This window comes from Equus przewalskii, chromosome 19 (genome assembly GCF_037783145.1).
Source record: "Equus przewalskii isolate Varuska chromosome 19, EquPr2, whole genome shotgun sequence".
Classification (NCBI taxonomy): Eukaryota; Metazoa; Chordata; class Mammalia; order Perissodactyla; family Equidae; genus Equus; species Equus przewalskii.
The window spans coordinates 64,403,245-64,422,768 of NC_091849.1; the positions used below are offsets into that span (position 1 = coordinate 64,403,245).

Here is a 19,524-nt window from a genome sequence, read left to right on the forward strand (position 1 = left end):
CTTGTGAAGAATAAGGAGCTGGTGTTCTGTTTCTGAGGTGACTATAGAAAGGAACAGAACTGTGAGGAGAAAGTGGTGAAAGAACCTCTCATTTGCCCAGACTTCAACAATCTCAGCTAGCATGGATCGGCGGTGTGCTGTCTCACACGTTAGCATTGTAGTTAAGTGAGTTGCAGACCATGTGCATTTCTGCGTGCCACCTGGTAGAGAAGCACGTGAAAAGGGAGCGGGTAAGAAACCTCAGGACAAAAAAGAGTTTATCTTTCATGTCAAAGAGCTGGGGGTGATATTTTTAAACATCTGAGATAGAATTGATGATGAAGTTGGAAAGGAAGAAATATTGAAGAGAAGTAAAAACGAGGTTTGTGCACCAGGCAGGAAAGACTACATCTTGGCTCTTTTTGAACTACATAGAATGTGATGATATCAGATTAATAAGTTATGATTATCATTTTTTTTTTGAGGAAGATTAGCCCTGTGCTAACTACTGCCAGTTCTCCTCTTTTTGTTGAGGAAGATTGGCCCTGAGCTAACATCCGTGCCCATCTTCCTCTACTTTGTATGTGGGACGCCGACCACAGCATGACTTGTCAAGCGGTGCCATGTCCACACCCGGATCTGAACCGGCGAACCCCGGGCCTCTGAGAAGCGGAATTTGTGAACTTAACCGCTGCGCCGCCGGGCCGGCCCCTGATTAGCATTTTTTAATGCAGTGAAACAAGGTGAGGTGGGGAGTTAGGGGCTGAGATGGGAGGGGATGGGGTAAGATGCAACGGAGTAGAGAAACATAGGAAATAGAATGTGTGACAAGTACTAAAAGCCAGTATTGTTTCATGAGCATTTTCGATATTTTTCAAAGAATTTTTATTTTACCAAAGTAATACATATGCTTAGTTTTAGAAGTCAAATAATAAAGATTAACACAAAATGAATTGCGGACTTAAATGTACAACGTGAAGCCACAAAACCTTTACGAAAAACAACAGAAAATCTTTGGGATCTAGAACTAAGCCAAATGCAAAATCCACAAAGGGAAAATTGATAACATGGACTTCATCAAAATTTAAAACTTTTGCTCTGCAAACTACCCTGTTAAGAGGATGAAAAGAAAAGCTGCAGACTGAGAAAGTATTTACAAACCACGTATCCAACAAAAGACTAGTATCTAGAATACATACAGAACTCTCAAACTCAACAGCAAAAACCAACAATTGAGCCAGAAACCGGGCAAAAGACACAAACAGACATTTCACCAAAGATGACAAATCAGTGCATGAAAAGACGTTTACTATCACCAGCCACAGGAAAAGCTAGGGCATGTCACCACATACCTCTTGATGACTGAGATAAAAACGAGAGACAACACAAAATGCTGGGAGGGATTCAGAGGTGCTGGGTCACTCAGACATTGCTGATGGGCCTGTAGAAAGTACAGCCTCTCTGGAAAACAGTTTGATGCTTCTTATAAACGATGCAGTTACTATCTGACCAAGCAATTGTATTCTTGAGCATTTATCCCAGAGGAATGAAATTTATATTCATATGAACTTGTACACAACTGTCCATAATAACCAAAAACTAGAAACAGCCCAGATGTCCTTCAATGGGTGAATGGTTAGGAAGACTGTGGTACATCTGTAACATGGCATGCTATTCAGCAATAAAGGTGAATACGCTATTGGTATGTGGAACAACTCGGATGAATCGCGAGGGAATTATGCTGAGTGAAAACAAACCAGTCTCAAAAGGTTACATACTATATGATTTCCCTCATGTGACATTCTTGAAATGATGAAATTATAGAAATGGAGATCAGAGATTAGTGGATGCCAAGAGTCCTGGGGAGGGGATTAGATGGGCGTGTCTCTAAAGGGACAAGGTGAGAGCTGCTCACAGTGATGGAAATGCTCTGCTCCCAACTCTATCCTTGCTGGTGTCCTGGTTGTGTTCTTGTATTACACCCTTTGCAAGATGCCACCACTGGGGAAATTGAGTAGAGGGTACACAGGATCTCAGGATTGTTTCTTTCAGTGAATGTGAATCAACAATTACAATTTTAATTTATTATTACAACTTACAAAATTGAAAAATTAATTTGCAATAATAAAATAAATAAGTCAAACAAATAAATAAGCCCTTTATGTGAGAATATAGTAAGTCCCACCTCAACTCTCCTACTCTACCCCTAGGCCTCCTTTCCAGAGCTGCCATTGTTATTTTATGGTTGTTTCTTCTGATATTTACACATTTTCGTATTTTTTCAATAGCATGAGTGCAGGCAGACCCGTGATTGATCAGTTTGAGCATTTCTGTCTACGTTCTAGTAAAGGAAAGTCCTGCTCTCTGTTCAGGTTCCCTTCTGCAGACCCTCCTCCTTCCAATCCAGGTTTTGTAATTTTCTGAGAAGTCAAAATTCAGAGTTCACACTACGCCTGTGTATTGTATTGTACCACTGTTGTTTCTTACTTTTTGCTTTTCCTGTGGTAAATGAATGCCCTGTGTGTCGTTGCTGCTTTCATAATTCTTCCCACATTTTCTAATAATCTCTTGGTAAAATTTCCCACAAGGTCAACTGCATCAGATAGTTGATCCATTCCTTGTGAGACTTTTGAGAAATGTTCTGGAAACCCATCCTCCTTTCAGCCACGTGGGCTGCTCGCTAACCTGCTCCATGGCCATTTTCCTTTGCACTCCTTTTGATTTTCTTCAGTGTTGGATTCTCCGTTTATAGGGTCTCATGCTTTTGTCTTTCTTGGTTTAATTTCTTATTTCAGAAAAGTAAAACTCCAACATTTTTTCAGGTAAAAAGATGGTATGAGAACGGAGGGCACGATGCTAGCAGCCGTCAATGAGCCTGTCCCTTGGTCACACTAGTGCCACCTGAGCCCCTTGCTCTCTCCCTCTAGCGCCCTGTCCTCTGTCATCGTTATCCTGTGATCCTCCTGTGTCTCCTGTGCCTGGGTCTTCCTTGCTCTTGGTTTACTTTCCCATTTTGATGAGGTACATCTTCCAGTACATTTTGGAGAAAGGGGACAAGGAAAGCAAAGTTTTTTGAGACTTGCATGTTTGAAAATGGCTTTTTTCCATCCTCATGATGCTTGATAGTTTGGCTTGGTATCAAATTTTAGGCTGGATATAATGTCCCTTTGGAATGTTGAAAGCTTTTCACCCTCATGTGCTGTGTCCAGAGCCACTCGGATGCTGCGTGACCAGTGGTATGTTGTTGCTGTTGTGTTGTCTTTGGGAGCTTGGAGAATCCACCTTTTGTCCCAGTAGTCTGAATTTTCATGATATTCCTTGGTATGGGTGTATTTTTATCCACTCTAGTGGATACTCAAGGAGTCATTTCGTAGTGGTAATTCATGACCTTCTATTCTGGAATTTTTTTCTCTCCGAAGCCCCAGTACATAGTTGGATATCCTAGTTGTAAGTCCTTCTAGTTCTTCTGTGCAGGCTTGATGAACTGGCGAACCCTGGGCTACTGCAGCAGAGCACACGAACTTGACCACTGTACCACCAGGCCAGCCCTGTTCTGGAATATTTTCTTGATTTTTTTTAATGATCTTCTCCTTTTGTTTTCTCTTTTGTCTCTTATAGAAATTCTTATAGAAACTTTTATAGAAATCATACCTTATAGAAATTATTTAGAGGTTGGACTTGTGGACTGAACTTCTGATTTTCTTATCTTTCCTTTCCCATTTTCTACCTCTGTCTTTTGCTCTGTTTTCTAGGAGTTTAGGCCAACTTTATTGTTTAAACTGCTTATTGAGATTTTTCATTCCATATCATTTCTAAGGTTCTTTGTTGTTGTTTACTAAGGCTCTCTTTATTTTAGCTTCCATTTTGTTTCATGGGTCTTGCCTTATCTCTGTGAAAATACTGATGACAGTATTTTGAAATTGTATTCAATTAGTTTCTGTTTCATTCTAGCTCGCTCTGGTCTCTGTCTTTGTGCTGGAAGGTGTCCTCAGGTATTTAGTACACCTTGGATGTCTCCTCACAATGAAGTGTGGGAGATGAGGGTGACTGGGATTTCTGAGCATTTGGTTTGTGCTGATCAGCTTTCATCTTCGTCATCGGTTGATCTGGGTCAGCCATTTCTTGGGGAATTTCTGGTGTCAGTATCTTTAGCTCTTTTCTCTTGGGTTGGTCAGATTCCCCGAACAGCACTTATCTAAACACCGGCCTGGAGAGTAAAGGTCCTATGGCCATTGTCATGATGGTGACGGGTTGGTGCTAGTGGGTCCTCAAGGTCCAGGCCACCTATGGCCACTTGATACCCTGGTTTTTGGCATAATGCCCATCCTTCAACTGTGCCTGGTGTCCCCTGGTCCAAAGACTTCCAGACAGTCTCTTGCTGGAAAAGGAGGAGCGTGTGCCTGAGGGTCTGGGGCAGATTGCAGGGAACCTCCCTGGTCTTTGTGATGCCCTGAGGCAGGTCTGCTGCCAATTACTGAGCTTTTGAGTTTTCTGAAGTGTAAATTTGGTCATTTCTCAGCTTTCCCCAGTGTCTGCATCGGGATCAGTTATCTAACTTGTCCCTCTGCTTTCCCACTTCCCAAATTATGTTGTTGCTGCCTCCTCTCCTGTTCTATCCTTTAATGGGCTTATGTCTTCTTAAAAAGTGTCTCATCACTATAGTTTTAGTGGTCTTTCAGAAGGATCAAGATTAGATGTGTATGTTCAATCTACCATCTTAACCCAGAAAGAAACATTTGTCTTAATTATGTGTGTGTGTGCTGTGTTGCAATATTAAATATATTTCTTATTATCGATGGAATAAAAAAAATTGAAAACTGCTGCTAGGCCTTGCCAACAACAAAGTAGTCAAATCCAGTCAAATGCTGCCATATTTTCTCTTCTCTGTGAAGGTCTCCTGTGGAGCTGAGGGAATTGTGAAGGGATACAGGGCCATTCTGTCAGAATGTGGTATTTACAGGGAATTCTAGATCTAACTCTTTCTAGAGAAAAAAGGTAAGCTGTAGTTCCTCTGATAATGTATTTGAATTATCTCTTCATTTCTGTTTTAAGTACTAGGACTATTTACTCTGGGTCCCAAATTTTCTGTTCTATGTCAAGAATGTCATGAGACCAAAAAATAAAATAAACAGCAAGCACAGCTAAGTTATGCAATCTCTATCAATCTGTAATCTTCAAGTGTGCTAACTACGTTTGCTATACACATTGCATCTACCTTGGTAAAAATATACAAGAAAATATAATTACCTGCTCAAAATATTAAAATTAGCTCTTTAACTAGAATATTGTTTTAAAAACTAAAACTTTTAAAGCTAAAAAACTCAAGAAGATATTTTCTTATGAAAGCACTATATGTTGCAGTTATGCATACTTAGACTTTTTCAATAAAAACAAGTTTTTGCCTATTATTCAGAAGTATTTTCAAATACTGTATAATTTTAATTCTATAGCCTAAAAATTTAATAGGATATGTTCACAGATGCATCAAAAATTTCCTTGTAGCATTATCTTTTATTTTCATGAGAGTTCAAAGAAATAATTTGCTAATTCTTAACAAGAACTCACTTATAATCTACATACTTCAAATCTCCTGAGATTCAGAATTGAGTAAACAATGGTCATGTGACTGAGAGTTCACAATTTGTCCCTAAGGTGCCAGCAGTATAGTGTGCCGGGATAAAGGTCAAGTTTGGAAAAGCACAAGGGAGCAAAACATCTGACAGTGGCCTGTGAAGTTCCAGTGCGTCAGTGCGATACGGTTCCGTTTCTGCTCGCGCAACAGTCTGGATTGCCTTATTATGCTGCCATGAATGACACAGACAGCTAGAGAGAAAGACACAGAGTCCTCTTGGTTTTTGTACTAACGTTAAAATTCTGCTATCCAATTATAAACTTATAAATCCAAGAATTTAAAGTGGACCTACAGGCTTCCATCTCAACCTAAAAGTCAAAGTGCAGCATCCAATATTTGTTCAACAAATATTTCTTGAGTTCTACTGTAGAAGTTATTCATTCTTTTACTTTAAACTTCCTTTGCTTCTGAAATATTTTTATGGGCCGCTGGGGGAAAATCTTATTTTAAAATCCTATAAAAATTAAATATTATGAGGAAAATTGGATTGTTTTTCATGGTAGGATCTTGAATTATACCTAGTCATGAAAGATCACCAAAAAAAAAAAAAAAAGCCACAGTACAAGAAGAAGCAATAAGGCCCAAATGTAGATGTGAGCCAGTGAGTTACGCTTTGTGACTGCAGGGCTTGGGAGCAAGTTTCCCCAAGAGGTGCTCTCAGGCACACGATCGCTTCCAGCTGAAAACAGTGAAACAGTCAAGGCCTGGAAGGCTCAGGAAGAAGTTGTGAACTTCCCCTAAACTGCCTAAAGAACGTGAAGACGGCGGCCTGTTCCAGGAAGGATCATAGACAGCAGGAGTGTGACGTGGGGACCCATGAGGCCTGTTTGATGGAGGCCCTGCTGTGGCCCAGCGTGCAGCCCAGCAAACTCTTGTTCACTGCAGAAGAGCTCTCTTCATCCTCCTGCAAATTGCTTTCCCTCTCTTCAATGTCCCAGACCTCTACTTCCTTCTCCTTAGTTTAGGATGACACTTATGTCTCATTGTACCTGATGGTCTTTGGAATTCTTCATGCTTATGTGAATTCTCTATGCACATGTATTAAATTTGATTTTCTCCTGTTAGTCTACCTTATTTCATTTTAATTATTTGACCAGCCATTAGAACCAAGAGGGGAAGGAGGGAAATTTCCCCTCCCCCACATAATCATAAGATGCACAGAGAGAGTGGAGTGGGGCCCCTCTCACCCTGATTGGTTCCCTCAGAAAAGCTTAGCACACCATTCTAGGTGCTTGAGACACAACAGAGAACAAGATCCTGGTCTTTGTGGAGCTCGCAGCCTAGTGGGGAAGATAAAGCAATGAACACAAACAAGTCAGTTGTTCAGTATGTTCCAAGATGACAAGTCCTTCGGAAAAAAGAAAAAGGAGAGCAGGGTAAGAGATAAGATTGGTGGAGGAGGATGTATGTAACCCTAAATAGAGTGGTTCAGGTGGTTTTCTTGGAAAACTGCTATTGGACAGAGACTCGAAGCAGTGAAGGAGCCTCAAGGCTGACAGAGAGGAACGGTCCCTGAAGGGAGCCTAAGGAGAGGGTGCCTGGCTCCTTCTAGGACAACTAGGAGACCTGGAGTCAGAGAAGGGGGCCTGGAGGGAGAAGAGTGACAGGAAGTGGGGGAAGGAGCAGACATACAGGGACGTGTAGGTCTTGTAAAATCTTGGGCTTTCTCTCTGGAGGAAATGGGGAGCTGCTGGAGAGTTGCAAGCAGAAAGACATGGGCTCAGTTTTAAAAGGATTGCTCTGCCCTTGATAACCCCAAATCTCGGGCGGGCCATTTAACCTTGCCTAGCTGCAGTTTCTTCATCTATAAAATGAGCATCATGTTTCCACTCTGGGAGTATTACATTTTAAATTACAGTTCCTATTTGTAAACCACCTCCCATACAAGGACTGAATAAATTTCAGCTATCATTAATAAAATAAAGGGCCCATGACTCCATGTCACAAAGTGCTCCAGGCAAAGGCCTGAATCTGCTGTCTCTGAACACAAAGTTGAGAAACTGGGGCCACCATGACCTCTCAGTGGACAACTTCTCCAGTGAAGATCCTCGTCACGTAACTTCAGGAGACGACTCATCAAGTGAACAAGAATACAGTGAGGGCTGTCCACCCAGTCGCAGAGCGCATGTGTTTCAGAAACCCTACATCCAGACGTTATTGCGGTCAAAGGAATGGCTGTCACGGTGCCGGGCACTTTCGCCTCTTGCAGCACAGGTGCGCTGAGTGTCCTCTTTGCCCCAGCAGCGTTCCATCATGAACAGACCGGTCTCTGCCTCACAGAGCTCACTGTCCAGATTGTAAAGGGGCTTGGAGACAAACTACACAGTAACAGTCGTAGGAGATGTGTCCACAGACGGGGAGACGGGGCCGAGTCTGTCTCCACCTTCATCCAGGCGGCAGACTCGTGATGGGCTTGTGATGGCAGAGCCGGTCCTAGGGCTGTCAGCTCTGTTGTGCTGCCCTCCACACCTCGCCATCTTTGCTTGGATAATTCAAAATAACAGTAATTGCTAGACTGTCAAATAAACTTCTAGTTTTCAAATGGCACAAAAGTTGTATGCATGCTGAAATTTAAACGGTTTGTTCTAAACATTCTGACGGTCTCTCCATGTTCTGGTGCCCCTTGCTTTTGTGGCACCCTATACATATTATAATCTGTCCACTGCAAACTCAGCACCCAGAGATTGCCAGCCAAAAAAAAAAAGGAAAGGACAGGAGAGGGGTTGGCAGGGTTGGGGGCGTGTAGACAGCACCCCGTGGGAGAGTGCCCGGGGGTGATGATGCTCAAGTGGTGCCTCGAAAAACTGTTGGCAGCAGAGCAGCGAGAGCAGAGGTGGAAAGGCTCCAGGACGAGGCTGAAGGGGGCTTAGGAGCCGTCAGAATGAAGGTCCCTCACATGGCAACCAGAGATGCTCCACCTTCCATCTGTGTGGAATGGAACAGAGGGAAAGGCCCTGGCCGAGGACCTGGTGAAATGCAGTTGCGCGGCTCCATCAGGCCCAAGAGCCATCTGACCTCTGGCTGGGCTGGAGGAATTGCCTCTGGACCAGCACTTGGCTCAGACGGAGCCTCCAGTTTCAGGGTGACATTCCAGGTGCTGGGAAATGACAGCAGGGAGGTCATTGAAATACAACCAGCAGTAGAAGGAAGGAACCCTTCGAAAATAGATTAGAATTGTGACAGGATGTGATAAGTTAGTTATTACCACCACTAATAGTGGCCATTTTAATGTGTGTTTTCCACAGCATGATGGAATAGAATCTCTACACCCTTATTTTAAATTCCCAAGATTAAAATGTATTATGAACTTCTAGCCCTCACACTTTAACCATAAGAAACATATTATGATAGTGGTTTTCTTTAAGTTCTGGAACTTGAGGAGACTCTTTTTTTCTTCATTCTGTTTTTCTATTTTTCAAATACTCTATTTCAGAAAGCAGATATTATTTTTGTGATGAGAAACATCTTTAAATTCCTTAAGAAATTTTAAAAGTAATACAAGTCACTTATAATCTCATGCCCTAGCACAACTAATTTCATTTTTACATTTTCTTTTATTATATCATTGTACATAGTTAGAATCAACATAAGTATTTTGTTTCATATTTCAAGTTTACTGAATATTTAAAAATACTTTTATATTATTATATACAATTAATAATTATCTTTTTTCTAGCTGTGTAGTACTCCATCATGGTCAAATACTATGATTTACTATGATTTACAATTTCCTACTTTGGGACACTGAAATTTATTTAACTGTTTCTCTACAATAGGCAACAATGCAATAAACACTATTTTTAATAATTTTCTGGTGTAAAATTATAATTTTACTGATCATAAATTTTTTTTATTGTTATAAAATTTGGTTCCAATTTACATTTTAACTAACAATGTCAAAGTGTACCAGATGAACCTCAAATTTGTTAGTAGTAGTTATTATTCTTTTGCTAATTAAATAAGTCCATGCGTTCACATAATTTTAGTTTTTATTTTTTTATCTCTAGTATAGTTGAATGGTTTTCTGTCACTTTTTGCTACTGGTGGTTTCTCCTGACTGACTTATTTGTACATTTATATTTTGGATTGTGATCCATTCAAATAAGTTTTTGTTATAAATATTAAGCCATTTTATATCCTTCAGTTTTTCCTAGTCAAGCGTTTATCTTTGCATCATAATTTAGTTATTTCAGTAGTAACATTTTCTGTCTTCATGATCAAAGCTCTCAGCTGTCTCCATTATAATTCCTTCTACTGACACAAATATCAGGGCGCTATCATTCCTGCACAGACAGAACAAAGGTTTTCTGCTGGGATTTGACCATTGGACCTCATTTTGGTCTGTGAGCATGTTCAAGAACAGTAGTGACTCTTTTCAGAGAGAACTGTACACCCACAGCCTGAGATGAGCCGGCTTCAGGAGGGAGGGCGATGACTGGGTTTGTGAGCTGAGGCCTTCAAGTTGCATAAAAAGGTGATGAAATCTTGTTCCTAGATCACCAATTTGTCCAGGAAATTTTTAGTGTTTTTTTTGTTTTTTCTGATTGTCTTGTGAAGCACCTACATCATCTCAAATTGTTCCTGTGCAAAATGTACCAGGGATGCCCCGGGAGCACAGAGGACTAGCCCAACGCCAAGCGTGGTGGGTCAGACACACTCCACAGCTCGGGCTGAAAGGAGCCAGGAGACGTCATTTTTCCACTTACTGGCTCTGCCCTGGGTTCCTCTGGGGAGCTTTCAAAAAAGCTCTGATGCCTGGTTCCAGGCTGCTGTTTCCTGATGGTATTGGTCTTGAGGGCTTGCTGGGTTTTGAGATTTTTTAAAACTCCCCGGGTGATTCTAATGTGCAGCCAAGGCTGAAAACCACTGTAGTCACTTCATCAAGGAATGTTAAAGGGGGCCGGCCGGGCGGCATAGTGGTTAACTTCAAGTGTGAGGAGTTCACAGGCCTGGATCCTGGGCATGGACCTACACACGCTCATCAAGCCGTGCTGTGGCAGCATCTCACACACAAGATAGAGGAAGACTGGCACAGATGTTAGCTCAGGGCCTATCTTTCTTGCCAAAATAAATAAATAAATAAATAAATAGAAGTGAAAAGGAATCTGATCTGTAAGAAGAGGTAACCAAGAGGAAGCACTAGAAACGGCCAGTCCTTTCCTCACACACATCTGCATCCTGATGGCAAAATCCCATAGTGGGAGCAGAAATCAGTCTTTGGACATAGCAGAATTTTTCCAGAAGGCCCCCTTTCCTCCCCTCTCTTTATCATCTAAGGTCCATGTGGTCCTTTCCAAAAATTATGAAATAGATTGTCCAAAATGTATGAGACCAAAGAATTTGAAAACAAATATTGCTTACTACTGATTAACAGGAAACAGAAGAGGGCTTGGGGAGACAAGGCGCTGTATCTTAAACTTTTGTTTCTGCAGCCCAGCTCAGGAGTGGGCCCACCTTCCCTGGGAGGATTGCCCACAGGGAGCAGGACTTCCAGGAGCACCTCATTCCATTGGCATTTTGCCATTTGTGACTAGGTTTTGCACAGATCGGTGCTCACATAAGCTTGTGTTCTCATAACCCACATCTCCCAAAACACCAGGGCAGAGATCCAGACGTGTGGTTAGAGAGCAACGAGCCAGCCTTGGTGCAAAATTTAGCTCCATTCAGGTGCCTTAGGATTCACGGAGGGTTTTCAGCCTCTAGGGATCATGGGGAAGACATTTAATGTGATATTAACCTCACTAGAAAGAACACTGACATCTCAAGATACTTATGAAACAGAAGATTACATTTTTTCCCTACTTTCCTGGCTTTGAAATAAGGAGAAGAATTCTCCAACTCAGCCCTTGCTTCAACACATGCCAGAAAAGATGTATTTTCTACTCATTTGCTCTGACTAAACCTACAAAAAAATTTTTTTGAAGGACTGAGAATTTAATTTATGCCTTGAACAATCAAGTTGTAAGTGGCATAATAAAATTCCTCAGTAAGATGCATTTGGATGTAACTCGCCTAGTGACTGAACTCCCGTCCTCTGCCCAACCCTGTTCCTAAAGAGAGGGGGTAGATGAGAGCCCTCACCAGGGTGCAGGACGGGGCAGCTGGGAGGAAGCTGTCCTGGTTCCACTTAAAGTCAATGTGAGCACTGTAGTTTCACTGTCTTTACTTTCGTGCTTATTATGCCGGCAAACACCCGCTGGAGCAGCTTTCCGTTGACTTCACCGTGAAAGGCCCCTGTCTTCTATGCTGTTCAAGTGTCCGGACCCGCATCGCTTTGCTATGGTTGGCAATGCTGTATTTTCAAGTAGGTGAGTCACTGACAGGGCGTTGCAGGGTCTGCCTTCCTGCGACCTCTCCTGGGCGCCCTGGTTTTCTGAGGCACAAGATAGGCCATGTCAGAAGTGCCTCTCCTCAGAGCTCAGATGGGAGAAAGCAGTCATACGCTTCTACTTTGAAGGGCAGCATAAAACACTCTTGTGAGTTCTGTCCTGGGAATCCTAATAAAGCACATTACTTGATATTTCCTTTGAGGAGCTAACATCTGGATATCTCACAGGGCTCCATAACCACAGCCAGTGGCCTTGGCTCTGTATGTGAGCCCCTCATCTCCCTCCACGTGGTTCCAGGGTGTGTGTATTTTCAGGTCTCCTTTGGGGTATGGACCGGCTCAGCCCATGTCCATGGTAACCACACTGCTCCGAATGGGATTCTCTCTCGATGTTGGGGGGTCACTTCACTTGAGATCAAGATAGCCAGGTGCTCAGCCATGGTTAGGAAAGCCCACTACAGGAGAAGGGAATTCAGATGCAAAGAGAGAGGCAAGAGAGGCAAGTCTGGAGGGAGTCAGGGTTTAATGGTGCAGCTCCAGAACCCAACTGCCTGGGTTTAAATTGTGGTTCTGTCGCTTACTCCCCATGTGTCCTTGGATGGGCTTCTTAGCTTTCTATGCCTCACTTTCATAATCCATAAAATAGGGGGTAATAATAATACACACTTCATGGGGTTTGTAGCAAGTAATTAAAGTTTATGGCACATAATTACATTTCCCTGAAATGCACTTATTACTATTATTATCATCATCGTTATTGTGCCCTAGTGAAGAACTGGAAACCATGAAGAAGTTTTCCCAATCGAATTAGTTTCCCAGGAATGCTTAACAAAGTACCACAAACTGGGTGGCTTGAAACAACAGAAATTTATTCTGTTACAGTTCAAGAGGCCGGAAACTGGAAATCAGGGTGCTGCCAGGGTTGGCTCCTTCTGGAGGCTCTGAGGGAGAAACCATCCCCTGCCTCTCTCAGCTGCTAGTGGTGGCCAGCAATTCGTGATGTTCTTGACTTGTAGACCGTCGCTCCAGTTACTGCTTCCATCTCCTCTGTATTCCTATGTCCTCTCTTTTTCTGTCTTATAAGGACACTTTCCTTGGATTTAGGGCCCACCGTAATCCAGTAGGATATCAAATGGAATCTTACCTTAATTACATATGCAAAGACCCTTATTCCAAATAAAGGCATATTCTGATGTTCTAAGTGGACATGAATTTGGGGGCACACTATTCAACCTGCTACACCAACTCAGAGCAGATTGAGATCAAATCAGAAGAAGAAATTGTGAGCAGCTCCTGGGAGAATGTCGTCTCCCCTTGGGCATGATGTCTGTGCTCTGAAAGGACTGTGTTGTTTGGGTGGTCAATAAAGCAAATGGGCCAGCTTCCCTCTAGGTCAACACTGAGTCAGAACCAACTGTCAAACGAGAGTTAATCCGTGTACTCTCATTTAAATTATGGCAGACATCTCTGGAGAGAAGTTGAATGTACCCAGCAGGGACGGGCTGCAGCCATCAGGCAGCACACGTGGTGAGCTGTTCCCCTGCCCTCTCCTGACACTCAGCATGCCACCACCTAACCCACTGTTGAACCCTGAATGCATCCTGACACTGGGTAATGCAATGTAAGGGCCAGGCCTTTGGAGCCTCAGGGAACTGGATTTTAACAACATGCTCTGCAACTTACTCGCTCCACTTACCACCTTTGGGCCCTAGATAATGTACTTACCTTCTCTGAGCCTCAATTTCTGTGTCTGAAAACCAGGCCTCATATCACCACCAACTTGTAGAGTTGCTATAAGTCAGAAAACTGAGACATGCAGAAGCTTCACCTGAGTGCCTGGCATGAGTTTCAGTGACTGGTTGCTATTATTACGAGACTGTGAGGTGGTGGTTCTGTCATACAAGGCTCGAGGGCAAGAAGGCCAGTGGGACCATGAAGAAGAGCTGTGTAGACCCATCTACATGTATTCCGTCCTCTCCACCTCCACTGCCACTTCCCCGCCCAGCACACAGCGAACTGAGTAAACACATGGCAAACACCAGCTTAATTAAATGGCACTCTTACTACTTTCCACATACAATCACTACTCCAGTGAGTGGACCTCCAACAGCCTTTTGGGAGTTTGAATCCAAGCAGGTCAGCCCACGCAAACTCCCCCTTTTGTGACTTAGTGGACGAGCACCGAGCAGAGCACAGGCAGCAGAGAGCAGTGTCCGCCCTTCAGTGTCTCTCACCTCTCCCAAGGGCATTTATTACTTTACTTATTTTATTCCAGGTTGAGATATGTTCATGTAGAGATTTTAGAAAATATAGCCAAACAAAAGGAATAAAATCCCAGATAGATACATAGATTATTTTTCTTTAATAATATATTGCGACATTTTTCCAGTCATTAGTCTTCAACATCATTTTTAAAAGTTTTCCAATACCCCATTATATAAACCTACCAATGTTTATTTAACCCATCCTCTACTTCATGAATTTTAACCTATGTTCAATATTTTATTGGTGAAAACAAAGCTGCCGTGATAGGAACTTGTTCTTTATTAACTTCATAAATTCTTCCTAATTTGGTATTTGTTGTAATCCTGCCCCCTTTTCCAAACTTTGCAATTACCCCTAAAGTTAATGTGTTCAGTTTGTGAGGAACTGATTTTCTTATCCAATCTGAAACTCTCAGCTTTGGCTGCATTATCTCACACAGCGCTTTCCTGGGCCTCCTGTGACCGAGAAGTAGTCAGTGTTCTTGGGTCTGATTGCTTACTCACTTGTTCAGGGCATGGGGCTAATGGGGTCAGTGTTGTGGGTTTCAAGCTCTATATACACAGGCCAGTTAGTTCAGGGTCCAAAGACTATTTCCCTAACTCCAAACAGCTGTTATTTAAACACTGGCTGTTCATTTCAAAAGGACTTGGTGAAAAAGCATGGGTGGACCAAAACAAACCCATCCTCGCCACTGGAAAGACAGTGTGTCAACAGCTTCATCTTCCCCAAGGAAAACAGCTCAGAAAGGCATTCATGTCAAATCACATAAAATTGGTGAAGCTGTAGAAAAAGGAGAAAGAATAATATTGGGAAAACATGTCTTGATTTATAAGCTTACTCGGTGAGTCCCTTCTGTTCCTTTGTGAGACAAATGCAGCAACATTTTAAATTGCTGGCAGTGATGGTATTTAATGCAATTTTCTCTTGCAGCTGACACGACGCTTGGCACTGATGATGCTTATGATGAGAAGGGATGCCAGTGTGATGTGTCAGTGGAAGACCTCACCCCACCACTTAAAACTGTCATTCGAGCTATCAGGTTGGTGGAAAACCTTTGACAAAATGATTCAGAGACCTACCTCTCATTATTTGAATTACTATGTTGCTAAGTTCTTTTCCCTGCAGGTAAATCTCCTGGAATAATTATTTTCTCTTTTCCTATTCATCCACATCTCCATTAAATTCTGAAATATCTTTTCTTAATACAAAACTCTACTGTGTTCAACATGAAGTATGTTACAAAAGGTGAGTGGGATTTGAAAAGCCAGGCCATGCCGGAGAGATTGCATCTTGTCATGTGTATTTGTTGCTTTAAGGACATTTAGTGTACAGATGCAACTGGATTTTTAAAATTACTTTTATTGACTTGATGCTCCAATCCATGTTCTGTACTTTGTATCCAAGAAAAAGCTTTCTAGATTATTCCGAAACGAGTTGAGCTCTGAAAATGGGAAACCTGAAGGACTCTGCAGTGAGTTGCTCCCATTCTGTTAAGATGTAACTGTTAAAAGCTGATCTTAATATGCTTCCTCTCCTGATGGCAGAGAGCTGAGTACCCAAAGCAATTTATGCTTATATCTCCAGAATCCACTCCCCACGAGTTCAGGATCTGGACTAAATGCACTCTGCATGCTCAGCCTGCCCAGTTTAATTCTTTTGGGAGAATTTGCATCTGCCAGGGAATGCTGAGTGACTGTATTGCAAAGAAGTATTTCTGATCTTTTTGGCTCTTTCTGTCTCTTACCAAAAAGCCAGAGGAAAGCTTAAAATATCCAACACAATTTAGCTATTGAGACACTTGCCTAAACTCAGATATCAGTATGGTTGATTATTCACTTCTATTTCAGTTCGTCATTTAGCATCATGTTACACATTGCTTTACTTTATGGTTGGGAGTCGCTGGGAAAGCAGAAATGAGTTGTAAAGATTTTGGTAAATGTTTATAGGGGCAAAGAAAATCATGATATGATGAAAATGTGTACTCCAGAAGGTGCTTAAACATTATCTGTAACAACAACCATAAAGAAGTGAAGTAAAGCCTCGTTCCTTTCCAACAGAAACTTCCAGCAAGAGTCCCTATGAATGAGGGCACCATACCTTCCATGTGCCCTGGGCTGTCCCAGATAATCCTCTTGTCATCACTGTTAGTAACACTCCCTCTCCTCCTCACAGTATCCCAATTTGGACAATTTTATCATCACCTTCTCCTGGGGAACCTAGACAGCTTGGGTAATATTTAATCCTAGAAAATCTTAGGACATGTAGTAAATGATGCCTGTAGTCTCAGTTAAAGGGGTTTAAGGGATCTAAACTGGAGCCATTGGACACATGAAGCTGTTTGAATTTGAATTAATTAAAATCAAATAAAATTTAAAGTTCAGTTCATCAGCGGCACTACCCACATTTAAAATGCTCACTAGGTGGCTAGTGGCCAGAGAAGACGGAGTACATTTCCATCACTGCAGTAAGTTCCATTGGACATTGTTGGTCTGGAAGTCATTTTGAAATTCTTTACATGTTGTATCCCGTCAAACACCCCAAGTTGAAGGTGGGGCAGTTCTCCCGCAGACCAGCTGGATTTGCAACAAGGATGGTAAAATCTTATCTAATGGGAGCAGATTAGGTTCCCTAAAAGTCATACTTAGCCCAGTTTGTGTCACTTCCCAAGACCTTCTGAAGCTTTCTGCTTTAACCTTACAACCTATAAAACGAATTGTGAGCTGCAAGAAAAAAGGAAAATAGGTTTATTCTGCTGGCTAAGCACTTCAGCCCCAGCCTCAGATAGGCTTTGTTGAAACTCCCTCTTCACGCTTGATTGATTTCTGTAAAGTTCTTTGCAGACTTCCTCGATTTTCAGAATTCTTTCTTGATCCTTGTTTTTAACAGAACTTTATTATTTACATGTCTCTCCTTTTGGTGATTTTGGAAGCTTTCTGCCTGATGTCTTGTGACACTTGAGGGGATGTTTTCTCCCCCATATCCTCATTCTGCTTAGAAGATTTTTGCTTTTATCATTTCTAAGTTCCATTTAAAATTGTCGGATTCTGTAAGAACATAACAGCTACACGCAATAGTTAATAACTTAATTGAAATCTTGGACTCATGATAGTACTTAATTTCTAAACATATGTGATTAAAAGACCAAGCAAAACAATCAGCAATTCTGAAAAGGAGTTTGCAGATATGAGTCCCTGAATCTTATGCAGAAGTATCCTTTGCCTGAGTTTAAATACATACATAAACTGGACATCTGTTGACTGGATTCTTTTTGCCAAAACAAGCCCATCCCTTACAGATCACCTGAGATACTTTTCACATGCATATTACTGATTGCAAGTGTGAACCAACTATTATCTCTAAAGTAGCCACTTTGTTCTGGCATTTCCCTTGCTATTTTTTGGTGGTTTGAGTATTTAATAGAAGTACTTGAACGTGCCTTTTGTCTTTCAATAGCTTTTATAATAACAATAGTTTTCCCTAAGAGTCAAATTAAAATTAAAATGTGTAGAAATATGTATTCCATTGCAAGGGTGACAGCATGGAAAATAATATTATTACATTCACAAAGTGCAAAGTAGGGATTCTTATTTTTGGTTATTAACATTTCCTAAGTGTCTGTCATTTTCTAGTTTCTCAGGCAATGAGAGGGTTAAGGCCACTCTCTACCTGTCTGGACTCTATCACCCAAATACACTCTGAGACTTTTTTTTAAATGAATGACATCATTTTTTATAGTAGAAGGCAAAAGAATACTTACATTTGCATAGTTCCTCAGGATTACCACAGATTATTCTCAAAATATCATTTAGTGGGAGTGCTCAAAGTTGCTGGAAATGCGCTTCCGAACTCCTCTCTGGGAGGGAAGACTGTACTTATTTTTAACAACAGTTCTAGATCTTGTTAATGATTTTATTAACACAATGTTTAGTTTTTTTCCTCCTTTTAATTCACAGAAATTAGTTTTTAATTTAATTAGCAGAGAAGTAAAAAGATTGACAAGCAAACTGACAACTCTTGAACATTCTGCACACTCACTTTTTGTTGTATTATGTGTATTTGTTGCGAGGGCTGCCATGCAAAACGCCACAGACTCGGTGCCTTCACCAAGAGAAATGTATTTCCTTACAGTCTGGAGGTTTGACACCCAGGATCAAGGTTCCTCCTGGGGCCCTTCCTCTGTGCACACGTCTGTGCGCAAATTTTCCCTTCTTACAGTGACACAAGTCAGGCTGGATCAGGGCCTGCCCTAAGGGACTCCTTTTGACTAAATCACCTCTTCAAAGGCCATCTCTCCAAAGTCAGTCATGTTCTAAGGTCCTGGGGGTCCAGCTGTAACGTACGAATTTTGGAGGCACACAGTTCAGCCCATAACACACGGCAAGTCGTTAGTTTTCCTATCACTGTTTGAAAAATATTTTCTCAGGCACGATATCAAAATTTTCAAATTAAAATAAGCCCATCAGTTATCTGGATATGTGCCGCACAGTGTCAAGCACCTGAGCATTTGGGAGTCTGGAGATGCTGACCGACCTTCAGGCTTGCAGTCGGCATTGTGTAAACACTATGTAAGTGTGAATCTTGGGCAGAATTTCATGCAAAAATTAATATATATTCATTTATTTTAAATAAAAAATTTTAAAAGTCATATCCAGTACAACTCTATATTTATAAACGGGTCTTAGAATAATAATTTTTAAAAATAGAAAACAAATGTTTGTGTTTGTTTTCTGTACCAAACTGGCAAGACAAGTGCTCAGATAGCACAGAAGGCAGCATGCACGTGCTGTGGGGAGCGAGCACGGTCTGCTGGAGCACCCGGTGCAAGCCCACCTGCCTCTCACCAGAACTTTCACAGAACTGCCACGTCCAGGATCAAGGCCACTCTTCACAGACCCTCGACAACAAGTGTTCTCTCTTGGCTGGTTTTATACAACTGTGTTTTCTGTCAGTCATCAAGAAATGAATCAGAATACCGCACAACCTGCTCTTCTTGTGAAGACACCCAAAAACAACCCCAGGGAGGTCATCCACTGTCTGAAGAGAAATGGGGAGAAGCCATTGAGTGTGCCGCGTTCTCACCGCTCCTCCTGTCTGTGCAGTAATCGCCGTGCCTGCTGTGCACAGACCTTTACTTCTGAGCCAAACCGGCCTTCTAGAGACTCAAATGAACAGATCAGGTCTGGGGTGAAACTCAAAGAATTCTTTAGTTGAAGCTGCAGCCAACCTCGCCCTGGCAGTGCCAGCTAACTCTGCCCCGACTCCCCGCCCTCCCTAGAGCTACTCAGGAGACGCGATCCAAAACATAACACGGCAGCCTGTG

The 19,524-nt window shown here is 41.9% G+C and overlaps 1 protein-coding gene across 14 annotated transcripts in view; it reads left to right on the plus strand.

Moving 5' to 3' along the window:
• KCNQ5 (potassium voltage-gated channel subfamily Q member 5) overlaps positions 1 to 19,524 on the plus strand; it is a 472,281-nt gene that overhangs the window by 432,781 nt on the left and 19,976 nt on the right. For 8 of the 14 annotated variants that reach the window (XM_070584950.1, XM_070584952.1, XM_070584954.1 and 5 more), the window contains 2 exons: positions 13,401 to 13,466; positions 15,135 to 15,243. In XM_070584950.1, the coding sequence (XP_070441051.1) occupies positions 13,401 to 13,466; positions 15,135 to 15,243 (175 nt within the window). The remainder of the gene's footprint in view (positions 1 to 13,400; positions 13,467 to 15,134; positions 15,244 to 19,524) is intronic. The other 6 variants (XM_070584953.1, XM_070584958.1, XM_070584957.1 and 3 more) reach the window with 1 other exon arrangement.